The sequence below is a fragment of the Silene latifolia genome, chromosome 1, assembly GCF_048544455.1.
Source record: "Silene latifolia isolate original U9 population chromosome 1, ASM4854445v1, whole genome shotgun sequence".
Taxonomy (NCBI): Eukaryota; Viridiplantae; Streptophyta; class Magnoliopsida; order Caryophyllales; family Caryophyllaceae; genus Silene; species Silene latifolia.
Window position 1 is genome coordinate 49725789 of NC_133526.1, and position 15476 is coordinate 49741264.

The following is a 15476-nucleotide window of genomic DNA, read 5'->3' on the forward strand; positions in this document are numbered from 1 at the left end:
TAGTCAAGTCCAGATTATTGTATTATCAGTATGCTCGATTATTGTATTATTAAAATTCAGTTATTGTATTAGTTGTTGTCATATTTTTTGTGTTTATTTTGATAATTTTGTATTCTCGTTGCTCGATACAAACAAAATGGGTCCTAAACGTAGCAGGAGCCCGAAGATGGTAATAAAGATGATTTGAAACGCTCAAAAGTAAATTTTCCAAAAAAGAAGCTCGATGGGTTCCCGGAACTTCAAAATTGAACATGTGAGTATATGTGTGCTGCCCCCTTGTTATGAGTTTCTCTTTATTTGATGTGTTACTCTTTTTAATTTTTGCTTGATTTTCCATTTTCGATGCTTCAAACATTAAAGTGAGTCATCGTCCTAATGGTTTGGTTAATCTGTAAAACAACTTGGTCCAAATCAAAGGGTCATCATTGAGATCGGATTTGGTGGTTTGCTTGATTTTAAAGTGACCAAGATACCATTGGGTGTTATACCATTGTTTGTAAAACACTTTAATGCTACTGCTCATATTTTTAAAGCAAGAGATGTCAAATTTCTTCTGTCAAAAGATGATGTGTGTGATGTTTTTGGATTGCCAAATGGTGGTGATAAGGTTGAGGTTGTTTATACTGGACATAGTGTATTGTCTTCACAAGAAACGTTGAAAGCTGAGTTCCGGAAGAAGTTTAACGTAGAAGGGACAAATTATGTTACTATCCCTGCTGTTTATACTGCAATTACTGATTTGGGGGATGATGGGGGAGATGAATTTCGGAGGCTGTTTGTGCTTTATGCTATGTCCATTGTCCTTGCTCCCCCTTCAAATTATGGAATTGACTTTACAATTCTTAAAGCGGTGCAAGATGTTTCACGTATCCACCATTTGGATTGGTGTGGGTATGTGTTTGATAAATTAGTCGCAGGTGTTGAGCAGTGTAGAACTGGGTTCTCTACTTTGCGTGGTTGCATACTTGTTGTTATGGTGGCATACTTCCATCGTTTGTCTTTTAAGGAAAAAACAATGTCTTCTGAGACTCCTCTTATCAAGCACTGGGATGAGAAGTATTTTGTTAGTAGGTGTATTTCAGAGCTCAAGTCTGGTTCGCTAGGTAATGGGGAATATGTCAATGGTGTGTATCCTGTCTGCAAACGCTTAAGAGAAGCAAAAGCTGCTGAGGTGTGTGCAGTCGTTGATAAACCTGAACCTGGGAAAAAGTATCTGGAACTGCCTGACTGTTTTTAATACTGATGATGTTATTCGAGCAAAGGCCAAGTGATGTAAGTTCCAATCATTCTTTCAATCATTTTTGTGTAGTTATTGTAAAGGTGTAGTGTAGTTATTTTAAAGTTTTGTAGCGCTATTTTTCCAATTATTGTAAATTATTGTAAAGACTTAGGACAATTATTGTAAAGACTTAGTACAATTATTGTAAAGACTTAGGACAATTATTGTAAAGACTTAGGACAATTATTGTAAAGACTTAGTATAATTATTGTAAAGACTTAGTATAATTATTGTAAAGACTTATTATAAATATTGTAAAGACTTAGGACAATTATTGTAAAGACTTAGTACAATTATTGTAAAGACTTAGGACAATTATTGTAAAGACTTAGGACAATTATTGTAAAGACTTAGTATAATTATTGTAAAGAGTTATTATAATTATTGTAAAGACTTAGTATAATTATTCATTTTTTTTTCTTTTTCTTAGGTTTCCCAAGCACATCTTTTGATGATGAAGAGGGATGTTGAGATATTTCTCCATTTGTACACGCAACGGAAGGAAGCGATGGGGAAGGAGTGTGGTTCTTCAACGATTGAAGATTCTTCGACAGCCACTTCCGATTTCTTCGACTCTGCTTTCATTAGTGACGATGATTCTTTGTTCACTAAATATTTCAATTTTATTTGTGAAAAAGTCGAGGAAATGAAACAAAGGGAAGTAAACTCTGCCGTTGTATGAAAGTTTTTGTAAGGAGCATGAAAAGGGGAAGCATGAAAAGGGGGAGCATGAAAAGGGAAAAGATGAAAGGAATGGGGGTTTTGCGTTTGATCCCGAAAAATATAAGGTGGTTTATTCTCGAGAGAAAGGTAAAAATAAGGTCCTTGATGTAGCGGTTGAGAAACCGAATGAGGAGGTGCCAACTGATGACGGCATTGATAATATTGATGTTGAGAATGAAGCTGTGGACTTGAGTAGTGTGGATGACGTTGTTAACAAAGTTGTCAACGAGGGTGTTGTTGGGGATAGAATCCAAGATAATTCTGTTATAAGTGCTTACCTCGTCGCATTCGGACGTTATGCCCGAGCATACGTTTTTTGGGATTTGTGGTATAGGGTGTGATTTAGATTGTGAATCACCCAATCCTGATGCAGTTGTAGTTTCTGTTTTTTTGTGCAATTACAAGGAGCTTTTTGCTCCTATTTTAATGCGGAGGAAGACTGTACTTGATTACTGTTTTCTGCACGATCATGACCTACGAATTGGGTAAGCATTATATGTTTTTTGTTCCCTCTTTTTTTTTTTTTCTTTTTTTGCTAATATATCTACTATATAATTTGTTTTCATGTGGCAGGGAGGATTTGGTTGTGTTTTCATTTCATCACATGTTAACTCGAGATGACATTATTTCATTGTCTGCTAAGACTATGATCACATCGAACGTGATTGATTGCTGGTCATTCTTACTTAATGACATGCTGGTCAAGGTTGGGAAAAGGTTATCCCCCACAAGAAGTTTTTTTTGTACAAGTCATTCGGTATGTGAAATTTTTTTTATATATTTCTGTTTCAGTAAATTTACAATGGTTATGACAGTTATTCTATTGTAGTTACTTGATTATTGTAAAGTATATTAGCTGTTATTTTATTCAGCTAAAACAGTTTTTCCTATTCTTCAATTTTGTTTATTGTTTCTGTGATTATTCTAATACTGTATTTCAGTTATTGTATTATACAAGTTCAATTATTCTGTCTTTTTTACAAGTTACAATAACTGAGTTTTCATAATACAATAACATTGTTATTGTAATACAATAATCAATTATTGTATTACAATAACAATGTTATTGTATTATGAAAACTCAGTTATTGTATTATGAAAGCTGTTTTTGTTGTGATAGTTATTGTAAAGCGAAAATAGTAGTTATTGTATTCAGTTAACCAAGTTTTTTCATTGTGATATTTCATTTTCTCTTATCGTGTGGTAATATTTTTCATATGCTTCTTTGTTTAAGCTTATCAAAGTCTGCGATGATGAGAAAGATTTATACAGAAAGGAAATTTCTAATGTTTGGGACACTGTCATTGAGAACAACGAAGGTTCTCTTGACATTGGTGCCGATTTGGTAATTTTTCCAATTCTTTTTGTTCTTTCTTTCTTCTCGTTGATTATTTTATCGTTGAGAACAAAGAAAGGTTTATGTACGTCTGTTTTATCATGCCAGGTTTTTATTCCTGTTCATTTTGGAGATCATTTTTTCTGTGTTGTTGTTAACTTTGTGGGGAAGATCAGGACTATCTTGACAATCGTGTATATGATGATTTTGAAGATAGTATCTGGGTGTTGGCTACCAACTCTATTGTATGTACCTTATTATAAGTTTTTGTTTTCATCTACTTCTTTTAGTTATTTTTCTTGTTCTTTAGTGATGATTTTTGATTTAAAAATGTAACCAGGTTGAAATATTTGGTAGTTATCTTGTCGAGAAAGGTTTTGAAAGAGGCAGTGAGGTCCGCAATTTCAAATTTGTAAATGTGGCTTTTGGGTGGAAATCGGAAGGGTCCCAGAATTTGGATTGTGGTGTTTTTGTCATGATTCATATGATGTTTTATGCTGGGAAGTTGTTCAAATCTGAGTTGCATGACCCATTGAAAAGGATCATATATAGAGCTGAGATAGCTGCCATCTTGGTTTTAGCCAATATCAACAAAATTAGGAAACAATTGTTGGATTTGGTTGATGATTTTACAAAGACAAAGGCACCTTTGCTGCCTGTTTTGCTTGAGAAGCGTAGGCTAGCTGAGTTGGAAGCGGCAAGGGCTGAAGCTGATGCTTTGGAAGCTCTTAGGGTTATGGCAGAGGAACCTGATGATGGTGTAGGTACTCCGGGGCCTAGGAAAAAGAGTATGCCTGGTACACCTATGAGCGCTGGGATGATTAGATCAGGCCGAGGTAGTAGACCGAACTCTGATGGTCTTGGCTGCTCAATAAACTGTGGCAAGGCAGATACAAATCTTGTTGTTGTTTCAAAAGTTATGAGGGCTAACAGCAGATATACACGCGCTATGCCAAGCAAGAAGAAACAAGTTGTTGATTATTGTTTCTTGGATGATTACAATCTTGCAGATGAGTATGTTCATTTTTCTCCAAACTCAATGAGAAACAAGTTTGTGTGATTATTCTAATAATTGTATTCTACAAGTTCAATTATTCTATGTTTTTTTACAATTACAATAACTGAGTTTTCATAAAACAATAACTATGTTAATGTAGTACAATAATCGATTATTGTATTACATTAACATAGTTATTGTTTTATGAAAAACTCGTTTATTGTTGCTGGTAGTTATTTTTTAAATATTGTTTTTAAAATTTACTAAGCTTTTTTTTTTAACTCCTTTGCAGTGAACTTCTGTTTTCTGCGGGCAATGCTATCTTGGATAGGTCTGATATTCTTTCTACGGCCAAGATTACACCGAGTTGCGCGTAATAGCTGCCTGGTCAATTGTCTTGAATTTCATGGAGGTTAAGGAGAAAGAAGCGCCAGTGATGATGTTCCTTGGGACACAACATATGGTATGATCTGTTTTTCATTGTTCGATTCCATCGTAGAATGTTTAATCATTTATCTTCAATTTTATTAACGATTTTATGGTATTTATAGGAAATCTTTGAAGAGATGCTAGAGCAAGCAACGGATTGTGATGATGTAATCGATGACCAGAAAGACAAGGTTGTGCAGTCTTGGTCCCATTTTTTAGGTGAAAATGTTGTAAACTCTGAGATCGATGTGGACCTTGTCTTCATCCCGTTGTCTTTAGAGAAGTACTACTTTTGTGTTTGTGTGAACTTTATGAACAAGACGGTTGATGTCTTTGGACCATACGTCGCATAAAGATTGGGAAAAATCCGATTTTTACAGACTTGCAAAGATTGCAGTACGTTTTTCTAACTCCTGATCATATACAAATGCTATTTTCAGTCAGAATTATTGTATTGCTGTAACAAAGTTATTGTATTGTTTTAAACTTGTTATTGTATAGTCGTGCTTTCTAATTCTTTCTTTTTTTGTACATGCTGTAGGTTAATTGTTTTTCTGACTTTTTGGAGACAAGGAAAACAAAGAAAAGAAGTTGTCATTAACACATTTACATTCGTGAATGTTGATTTTGAATGGAAAGCGACTATCAGGGGTGATAAGGAATCGGGATTTTACACAATGTTTCACATGCTCACATATGAAAGGAAGCACGAGCAAGGATTGTATGCGGTTAACAAGAAATGTGAGAGGATTCCTATATGGCTTGAGATGGTTGCTATTTTGTTGATGTCAGATGTCAACGAGTCAAGAGCATCTCTTTTGGAACAAGTGGGAACTTTCAAAGTGAGTATATCGGAAGTAGAGAAAGAACTTTTAAAATTCAGAAGATCGGGGAAGAAAAGGGTTAAAACAACGGCCGTTCATCGTCCTTCTCGTAAACACATAAAAGAACAATTGATTGATTATAGATGGATTTAGCAAACAATTCTAGATGGATTTGTTCGATAATCTAATGTTTAGATAGTCATTATTGATTGTTTGAACAAATTTGATGTAGCTGTCATTGGTTGACTGAACAAGTTAGTGTTTTTGTAATGCCTTTAAGCTGTTATTGTAATATCTCTAGACAGTTATTCAAATGATCAAATGCAATTATTCTATCAGCCTTCATGTAGCTGATTATTGTAAAGCGTTTGCCCAATTATTTTAAAGCATACCTCTGATTATTTTAAAGCTCTCATGTATCTGATTATTGTAAAGCTCTTTCCAAATTATTTTAAAGCATATCCTTGATTATTGTAACAAATTGGCAAGTGCAAAGCATTATCAATCACTGTAAAGCATTATCAAATTAATATATTTATGGAAAAAAATCAGAACGATTGCGAATAAACTCAAAGATCAATTGTTATAAAGCATAATTGTGATTATTGTATAGTTTTCACATGATTATTCAGTTATTCAAATGATCAAATGCAATTATTTTAAAGCTTTCACGTAGCTGATTATTGTAAAGCGTTTGCCCAATTATTTTAAAGCATACCTCTGATTATTTTAAAGCTCTCATGTATCTGATTATTGTAAAGCTCTTCCCAAATTATTTTAAAGCATATCCTTGATTATTGTAACAAATTGGCAAGTGCAAAGCATTATCAATCATTGTAAAGCATTATCAAATTAATATATTTATGGAAATATATAAAGCATAATTGTGATTATTGTATAGTTTTCACATGATTATTGTAATAGCGCAAGGTATTATTAAATGAACAAAATCAGAACAATTGCAAAAAAATTCAACATCAATTAATGTAAAGCATAACTTTGATTATTGTAAAAGTCTAACACACTTATTGTAAAGTATACCCCGATTACTTGTAAAAAGTCTAACACAATTATTTTGCAATCTTGCGGTTATTTGTAAAGCATAATATGGATTATTATAAAACGTAATCTTGATTATTTTAAAGCGTAATGCATTTTTCATTTTTCATTCTTCTTCTTCATCTTCATCCTCCATTTCGTTTTCCTCTTCATCTTCTTCCTCCAAAGCATGCTCAACAAACGGATTTGGACAGTTTCTCTTGTCATGGTGTCCCATTTGTTTGCGCTTATTACATAGCCTCTTCGGTTTGCTCGCCTTCTCAATTGCCTTATCCTTGTTTGATTTCATTCTCATGCCGCTTCCTTTGTTTTTTGCAATCTTGGGTGGAAGAACAGTAATATTTGATTTTGCTGAACAACCTAAGAGCATTTCCAGTTCTTGATCCTTTGTCAAGCTCTCTTTGGTTGGATTTATTTTCTCTCGGAATTGTAAAAGCATCAAACTTAGCTCCTTGATTTGATTATCAGGCATCGAGTTAAGAACACTTATTGTTGCATAAAACTCTGACCATACCCTTGATAATTCCAATTTTCTCAAATCAGTGGGATCGTAGTCTTGCAATAACTTTCCATCCAGTCCATACAAAGGCTTTCTATATGATTTCTTCGTCCATCTAGTTTCGATGTCTTTGCTCCGGTATGCTTTGCGATCCTTTTCTGATATAATCCATATAATGTGTTTACAAAGGATTCCTTTCCTCTCAAACATCTTGCACGTACATGTTGTTTCCTTTGATTCGTTATTGTGAGCAACCTGCATGCACAGTGTAGTTATTTTAAAAGGCAATCATAGTTATTATATAGTTCAACATGAATTATTTTATGCAGACTAGCAATTAACACCAAGGTAGAAGTCCTTCAGTTTTTTTATGTTTAATATAATGTTACAAAGTAGTTTTCACATGATTATTAATTTATTCAAATGATCAAATGCAATTATTTTAAAGCTTTTTATGTAGCTGATTATTGTAAAGCGTTTGCCCAATTATTGTAAAGCATACCTCTGATTATTTTAAAGCTCTCATGTATCTGATTATTGTAAAGCTCTTCCCCAATTATTTTAATGCATATCCTTGATTATTGTAACAAATTGGCAAGTGTAAAGCATTATCAATTACTGTAAAGCATTATCAAATTAATATATTTATGGAAAAAAATCAGAACAATTGCAAATAAACTCTACATCAATTATTGTAAAGCATAATTGTGATTATTGAATAGTTTTCACATGATTATTGTAATGGTAAAAGACGGTTATTGTATTCTTTTATCACAGTTATTGTATGTTAAAGTAAAAAGACAGTTATGTTTATAAAATTGAATAACTTGAAATACTCTATGCTTCCTGTAGGCATCTTCAACATTTATAATGTGCATGTTTCCTTGCTCGGAAAATCCAACAACGGCACACGAACAAGGAGCCATTTGCACTTGCTCTTGGAACTCATAGAAAACAGTATGTGTGTAGATTTTAGAGGCATGTTTTTCAATCATTGTCTTAGAAGAAACCTGTGGCAATGTCTTTGTCACTTGCAAAGATCAAGAAATCTGTGATTATAGCGTTGTTGTTCCATTGCACTCTGAAAACGCAACCAAAATTCTACAAGTGTGCCGTCTATGCTCTCAAATCTTTTGAAATAACTGTTTTGACTCTCTGATCTTTGTGTAGTCTTCAAAAGGCAGCCTAAAGGCAAATCCCTAAAGTAAGCCGGTATCCATTTGTGCCTTTTGCCATACATGTATGTCAACCAAGTATTATCATTCAACTCAAAGTCATTAATCACTTGAGTCCATTTTTCTTCAAACTCAATGGGTTCCAAGTCAGTATCCCAAACAACTCCGCATATCCGCTCAACAAAGTCAGTCTCCTTACAAATCTGTGACTCAACTTTATCGGTAAGTTTTTTCATTATATGCCACATGCAGTAGCGATGTCTTGCTTGCTTGAATACAGAACGCACCCCGAGTTTAATTGCCGGATCTTGATCAGTAAGAATGCACTGAGGTTCCTTGTTGCCCATACAATCAAGGAACTTCTTAAGCACCCAAATGAATGACCCATCGTTCTCATGATCGACAAGTGCGTGATAAAAGTCACGATTTTTTGTGGTTGTCAACACCAGTGAATGGGGTGAAGGCCATGCGGTACTTGTTAGTACCGTAAGTAGGATCAAAGGTGATGGTGTCCCCAAACAAGGAATAATTCATTCTTGCTTGTGCATCTGCCCAAAAGAGTTTAGCCAAACAATTATCCTCATCAACTTGGTAAGCATAGTAAAAGCCATCTTGCGATTGAGAAAGCGCCTTTAAATAATCGAGAATCATGTCAAGATCATTCTCACCTATATAACATTTAATATTTCTTTTGAAGTTCTTGAAATCTGTGAGAGATGCACCAATGTTTGCATACCCATTTGATTGTTCCGCCAGAATTCTAAAAGTCTTGGTAGCCCCGATGTTGAGTTTACAATTGTTAACAATTGTCTGCTTCATGTAAAGGTTAAGTGTTCTTACGTTTTTCTGGAATTCCCGTTCTTTGAGTGAGCAGAGCTTGTGATTATGACCTTCATAAAACGTATCAATAGCATACCCTATTAGCTCCTTAAGGTCATTGAATACAAAGACAAAACCGTATTTTTGCCTTGCAACCAAATCTTGTTATTTTTGTTTTCTTTGGCTCTACTGAGACCTTTTCCTCTTTTTTTCTCTTCTGTGTTTTCAAATTCAACAACGGGTTTGAGTTTTTGCGATCCTCTTTGAATCCATGTCTGTTGCAGACCATTGATTTTTTGTCTATCAAACCATCACGGAATCTTGTTTGTGTGTACTTCCTTGGTATGAAACCACAAGCCACAACATATAAATTGTAAAACTATATTGCCTCCTCCACTTTACAAACATTAACCCCAGAGCGGGTTTGAAACCATTTTCTAACATCCTATTCCACTCCTCATTGCCACCTGGAGTATATCTCAATCCCAGATTATGGATAGTATTTTCCTGTTTCGACGCAACAGTAGGTGTAGAAAAAGTTGTTGCATTGGTAGTATTAATTTCAATGCCTGGAAACATTAAAACAAGAGAACTGTTATGGTATTATTAATTTCAATATCTTAGATTCTATACAAAACAAAACAATACAACCTCTGCAGCAGCAGTTATTTTAACGTTATATTTCATTATTGTATTATACAAATACAATTATTCTATCGAGAGAGGGAGTGTTTTAATGAAATTGGTAGCCTAGTCCACTACAATACACACACAGTTATTTTAATGTAGTATTAAAGTTATTTCATTATTAAAGAGTAGTTATTGTAAGGATTTTTTGGTCAGATCCTATAAAGTAGTATTTATTATGAAAAAAACAATCTCTGTTACAGCAATTATTTTAACGTTATAATGCAGTTATTGTATTATACAAATGCAATTATTCTATCAGAGAGGGGAGGGTTTTAGTGAAATTGGTAGCCTAGTCCACCACAACGCACACACAGTTATTTTAATGTAGTATTAAAGTTATTTCATTATTAAAGAATAGTTATTGTAAGGATTTTTTTGTCAGATCCTATAAAATAGTATTTATTATGAAAAACACAATCTGTACAACAACAATTATTTTAACGTTATAATGCGCTTATTGTATTATACAAATGCAATTATTCTATCGAGAGGGGGAAGGGTTTTAGTGAAATTGGTAGCCTAGTCCACCACAATGCACACACAGTTATTTTAATGTAATATCAAAGTTATTTCATTATTAAAGAGTAGTTATTGTAAGGATTTTTTTGTCAGTTCCTATAAAGTAGTATTTATTAGGAAAAAACAATCTCTGTTACAGCAATTATTTTAACGTTATAATGCGATTTTGTATTATACAAATGCAATTATTCTATCAGAGGAGGGAGGGTTTTAGTGGAATTGGTAGCCTAGTCCACCACAATGCACACACAGTTATTTTAATGTAATAACAAAGTTATTTTAATACTGTAAGGCAGTTATTGTATTATTGTAATCCAATTATTCAAATACTAGATATTGAATGATATCATGAATGAAAACCTACATGCAATTACAGTTAAACTTTACATGCAATTACTGTTATGAAAACAATATGAAAACAACTTACATGCAATCAGTAATTTGAACAAAAAACTTATCAACGTAATAACAACGTTTTATATCAAGCATTATGTCACAAATTTATACCTGAATTCATCGTTGTTTGATTATCAGCATTATTATCAATCATAGTAAGCGTTTGATCGTCTGAATTCAGCATCGTTGAAGCTGAATTTTATTAGAAAAACACGTAAATTAAGGCAGAATTTGTTATTTGATTCAATTACTGAAATTATTCGATTATTAAATCAGAAATAGGGAAGAAATATCAATACCTTGATCAATTTGAAGAATTAGGGTTTTCGGAGAATTGTGGATCAAATTTCGAAAAATTGATGAACAAATTGATAGTTTTAATTGAAAGAATCAAAATAATGAACGAATTGTTGATCAAATTTGAAGAACTGATGAATTTCTTGATCAAAATTTGAAGAACTGATGAAAAAAATTCGCTTGATTTTTTGATGAAACAGAGTGTTTATCAGTAGAGAGAGAAAGGGGGAGAAAGAGAGAGAAAGCGCTGGCAGATTATGACGGCTAAATTTTTGATAATTGGGTTTTGTCAACTCATTTGCTTATATATGCGGGGGAAACTCACGAAAAGTGGCAAACTCACTTTGATCTTGCCTCTATATATATATATATATATATATATATATATATATATATATATATATATATATATATATATATATATATATATATATATATATATATATATATATATAGAGAGAGAGAGAGAGAGAGAGAGAGAGAGAGAGAATTAGGATCACTTGAGTCCACCCTATCTTTTTGAGTCCGTGAGTCCAGCGAAACAATATCACAAGTTATACTAAACAATATCACGCGTCATATTAAACAACATCACTCTTGCTGAACCAGATTCGCCCTCTGTTATTAACTTCTTTTCTCATACTTTTTCTTACACCCATCAGTGCTAGGGACGGAGCTCCAACAAATACCATCATCCTCACGCACTTTCCCGCCGGTGAGTCGATTTTGGCGGCGTGTTCGTCGGAGTTATTGCATATTACTTCTTTCATATTTTTTTCCTCTCTTGTTCTCTTCTTTATATTCGCCTATTTCCTTCATCGCCGGCGATGAGACCTCTAATTTAACAGCGGCGGCATTGTTCTTTGATGGAGGTTAATGGAAGAAGGATCGTTGATTGTATGTTAGTGAGGGGTGGTAGGGATGGTCGTGAGACGGACTTGTGCGCCGTGGTGGTGGTTGTTGTGGAGGTGAACGTGTGGTGGTGGGTCGTGGGTGGTGGTTGTTGGGAAGGTGAAGGGGTGGTGGTGGGCCATGGGTGGTTTCGGTCGACGATTAGTGTCACTGACTATAGTTTTAAGCCTTCTTTTTACTATTTTCGTTGTATATTTTGCGTGATATTGTCCAGCATAAGCAGTGTTATTGTGCTGTTATTCTATTGTTATTCTGCTGTTATTGTGATGTTATTCCGGTGTCACTTTGTTTTTTTACTACTACTTTGATTTTTTTACTCGTTTTTTTTACCGCATGTTATTGTGCTGTTATACTGGTGTTATTGTGATGTTATTCCGGTGCCATTTTGATTTTTTTACGACTTTGATTTTTTTTTCTTTTTTTTTACCACGTGTTATTGTGCTGTTATTCTACTGTTATTCTGTTGTTATTGTGATGTTATTTCGGTGTCACTTTGATTTTTTTTTACTACTTTGATTTTTTTACTCTTTTTTTACCATGTGTTATTGCGCTGTTATTCTGGTGGTAGTGTTATTCTGGTGTTATTGTGATGTTATTCCGGTGTTACTTTGATTTTTTTTTACTACTTTGATTTTTTTTTTCTCTTTTTTTCCCGTGTTATTGTGCTGTTATTGTAGTGTTATTCTGGTGTTATTCTAGTATTATTGCACTGTTATTCTAGTGTTATTGTAGTGTTATTCTTATGTTATCGTGGTGTTACTCTGATATTATTGTACTGTTATTGTGCTGTTATTCTTCTGTTATTTTCACGCTTCTCTAATTTTTTTATTATTCTAATGTATCCCATTGTCATTCCGTGTTACTCTTATGTTATTCAATATTAGCTATTCTTGTTCCACAACCGAGTCAAAACAAAGTTAAATGAAAGTAAAACGATTTTGAATCAAATGAAAAGGGCTAATCAAGTTGACAAATGAGAGTAACCAGACTGTTCGGTTAGGATAATTGTCTAGCAACTATTAACTCCCAAAGTGACAAGGCCGCAGTTCCTGATCAAATAGTCCAACCATTCCCTTAAATAGCAATGAATCGAAATAATGGAGCAATTAATTGAGTAGTGGCACACTTCGTTTAGCAACATCAAAATTGACGTCAACAAGGCCTGTAATACCAGCTTTATTTTTTTGACCTGGTTTAACTGGTCCAATACCTTCTGGTGTTCCTGCATTACATAAAACATGAAAGATTAAGTTTAAATGCACAATTACAGCATATCCATCCTTACCAGGAGCTTAAATCAAATGCGATGGATACCTATCAAAATCACATCTCCTTCCATAAGGGTCATGAAAGAGCTAATGTCAGAAACGGGATTGTGAAGATCATATCTTTGGTTGATCCTTTCTGGCGTAATACTCCATCAACCTTTTCATTCACAAACCCCAATATTTAATCACATCATTTTATAAGGTTGTTATGCTTTTAGAATCCACATTTTACAAATAAATTTTACGACGAGTATGGTGAAAGAATTTACCTCTAACCACATATAATAAATTATACCTGTAGGACATGAACAAGCAGGGGTACTGGACAGTCCACCAACTGCACACAACCCAATTCTACCACAAATGTATGGAATTCCACAAGAGTCAGCAGGGCCTACAAATTCTTGAGTCTGTTTATTACCGGAAAAACTTTGGATTATGAATTGCCCATTTGAATCCAATTTTGCAATCCGAAAATCAGATGAAGGTAAGCTAATCTGAAGTACAATTTTAGATCCATTTTGACTAAAAAGATACAAACCTGTCTCATCCATCGTTAAATACTCGACTGCAAGATTTGAATTCGGGTTTGCTTCAAGACCCATTGACAATTTCCAGTACTTGGATCCAAACCATTGCAGTAAAACATCAGAACTTGTTACTGTCATACTGTAATTTCCTTCTGGACAGTCGGTTTAAAACCGAGTTTATTAATGAAACCCCAACAAGTAACTTTTGTTTAATTACTAATGTATCAGTAGGATGATCAAAACTATCCCAAATCGAAACATTGTTTCGATCAAGCAACACAATATTACCATTCACATTCAAAATTATGGATGATACGGATGAAGTCAATCGCACCAATATCTAGTACCAAGGCCGACTAACGAAATTAATCAGCCATGACAAGCTAAATAGAGTGACGATACTTACGAAATTAATCAAAACATTGAAAGGAATCAACAAAGATATTGCAGATTGCGACACCACCATAACAATCTACAAGTACTCAGGACAAAGACGAAGATGACGATTACATAATTAGGACGGATAAATGTGAACTTCCCACAACGACCCACCTCCACCATCAGGCGACCAAACCACCGTTACATTAAAAAATGGAAATTAAAAAAAAAACGAGATCTACAAAAATGATGCTAGGATTCTCCGACTTGAACCCAGACATCCGCCATCTGATGCATAATTGGTGAAATTTATCGGAGAGTAGCTTAAATTGAGAAGACAACATTATTTTTTGCTTGAATTTCTAGATATTAATTGTAATTTTTAAAGATTTTGGGATTTTTTTCGGATTTAGAGTGAAAGGCAGTGGTTTATTTGTTTTGAATTGATGTTTCGTGGGTTTTTGTTAATATTAGTTTCAATTTCAGCCGTCTAATCCATTTAATCTAATGGCTGAGATTTTCCAAACTCACAACCCACCGTAAGAACCAAACTCACGAGATCCCGCCTCTCTCTCTCTCTCTCTCTCTCTATATATATATATATATATATATATATATATATATATATATATATATATATAAGGTATGCATGATTGTCGTTTTATAAGTGAGTTGGTTGGAAGTGTTGAGTTGAGCATGCAGGTAGTATACGAGTCAGCATGACTCGATCGAGTGGGGGGCACTCGATTGAGTAGGTGAGTGACTCGATCGAGTGGGTGTAACTTGATTGAGTAGGTAATTTTTCGTTTCTAGGCAGTAGCCTGTTTTTGGGCACTCGATCGAGTATGTTTGGGCACTCGATCGAGTGGGGCCAACTCGATCGAGTAAGGAGGTGGCTCGATCGAGTAAGGAGGTGGCTCGATCGAGTAAGTTTTTGGATGCATTCTGGTCAGGTTATGTAACACCCCCATATAACAAGGAGCCTTAACAAGACCTTCCCTAGCATATAAGGGCGTGACCATCTCGGTTGCCCGAGGAAAGCAATCATCAAAAGTCGAATAAAGAACATTTATTATTTATTACAAATGATTAAACCAAAACTACCGATACAAAAGATACAACTCAACATCCTTATGTGAACTATCTTTGACGTAACTGGTGAAAGACCCTTCCCTGCCAAGACTCCAGCTAACTTCTAAGACATCACCTGTAAGACCGACTGCTCACCATAAGGGAACACGGCAGACACAACAGAAGCAAACAAGAAACAACCACACAAGGTCAGTAATTGCGGACAATACATTAACAACAGACAACTCACAACAGTCACAACAAAACACACACAC

General features: G+C 34.3%; 3 protein-coding genes and 1 long non-coding RNA gene across 4 annotated transcripts; all 4 read right to left on the minus strand.

Moving 5' to 3' along the window:
* Positions 1 to 5138: 5138 nt before the first annotated feature.
* Positions 5139 to 8141, minus strand: LOC141646344 (protein FAR1-RELATED SEQUENCE 1-like). Its single transcript, XM_074454263.1, has 3 exons — positions 7983 to 8141; positions 6904 to 7401; positions 5139 to 5177 (listed from the first exon to the last, which is right to left on the minus strand). The coding sequence occupies exons 1-3, from the start codon at positions 8139 to 8141 to the stop codon at positions 5139 to 5141; spliced, it is 696 nt and encodes a 231-aa protein (XP_074310364.1).
* Positions 8142 to 8173: 32 nt separating this feature from the next.
* LOC141646357 (protein FAR1-RELATED SEQUENCE 5-like) lies at positions 8174 to 8668 on the minus strand. The gene has a single exon (XM_074454271.1). It carries the CDS (start codon positions 8666 to 8668, stop codon positions 8174 to 8176), a length of 495 nt encoding a protein of 164 aa, XP_074310372.1.
* A 73-nt stretch (positions 8669 to 8741) lies between these two features.
* Positions 8742 to 9140, minus strand: LOC141646366 (protein FAR1-RELATED SEQUENCE 5-like). Its single transcript, XM_074454282.1, has one exon. It carries the CDS (start codon positions 9138 to 9140, stop codon positions 8742 to 8744), a length of 399 nt encoding a protein of 132 aa, XP_074310383.1.
* A 3866-nt stretch (positions 9141 to 13006) lies between these two features.
* On the minus strand, positions 13007 to 13382 carry LOC141588573 (uncharacterized). Its single transcript, XR_012519792.1, has 2 exons — positions 13269 to 13382; positions 13007 to 13176 (listed from the first exon to the last, which is right to left on the minus strand). It is a non-coding gene; the product is annotated as an uncharacterized LOC141588573 (long non-coding RNA).
* Positions 13383 to 15476: the final 2094 nt, after the last annotated feature.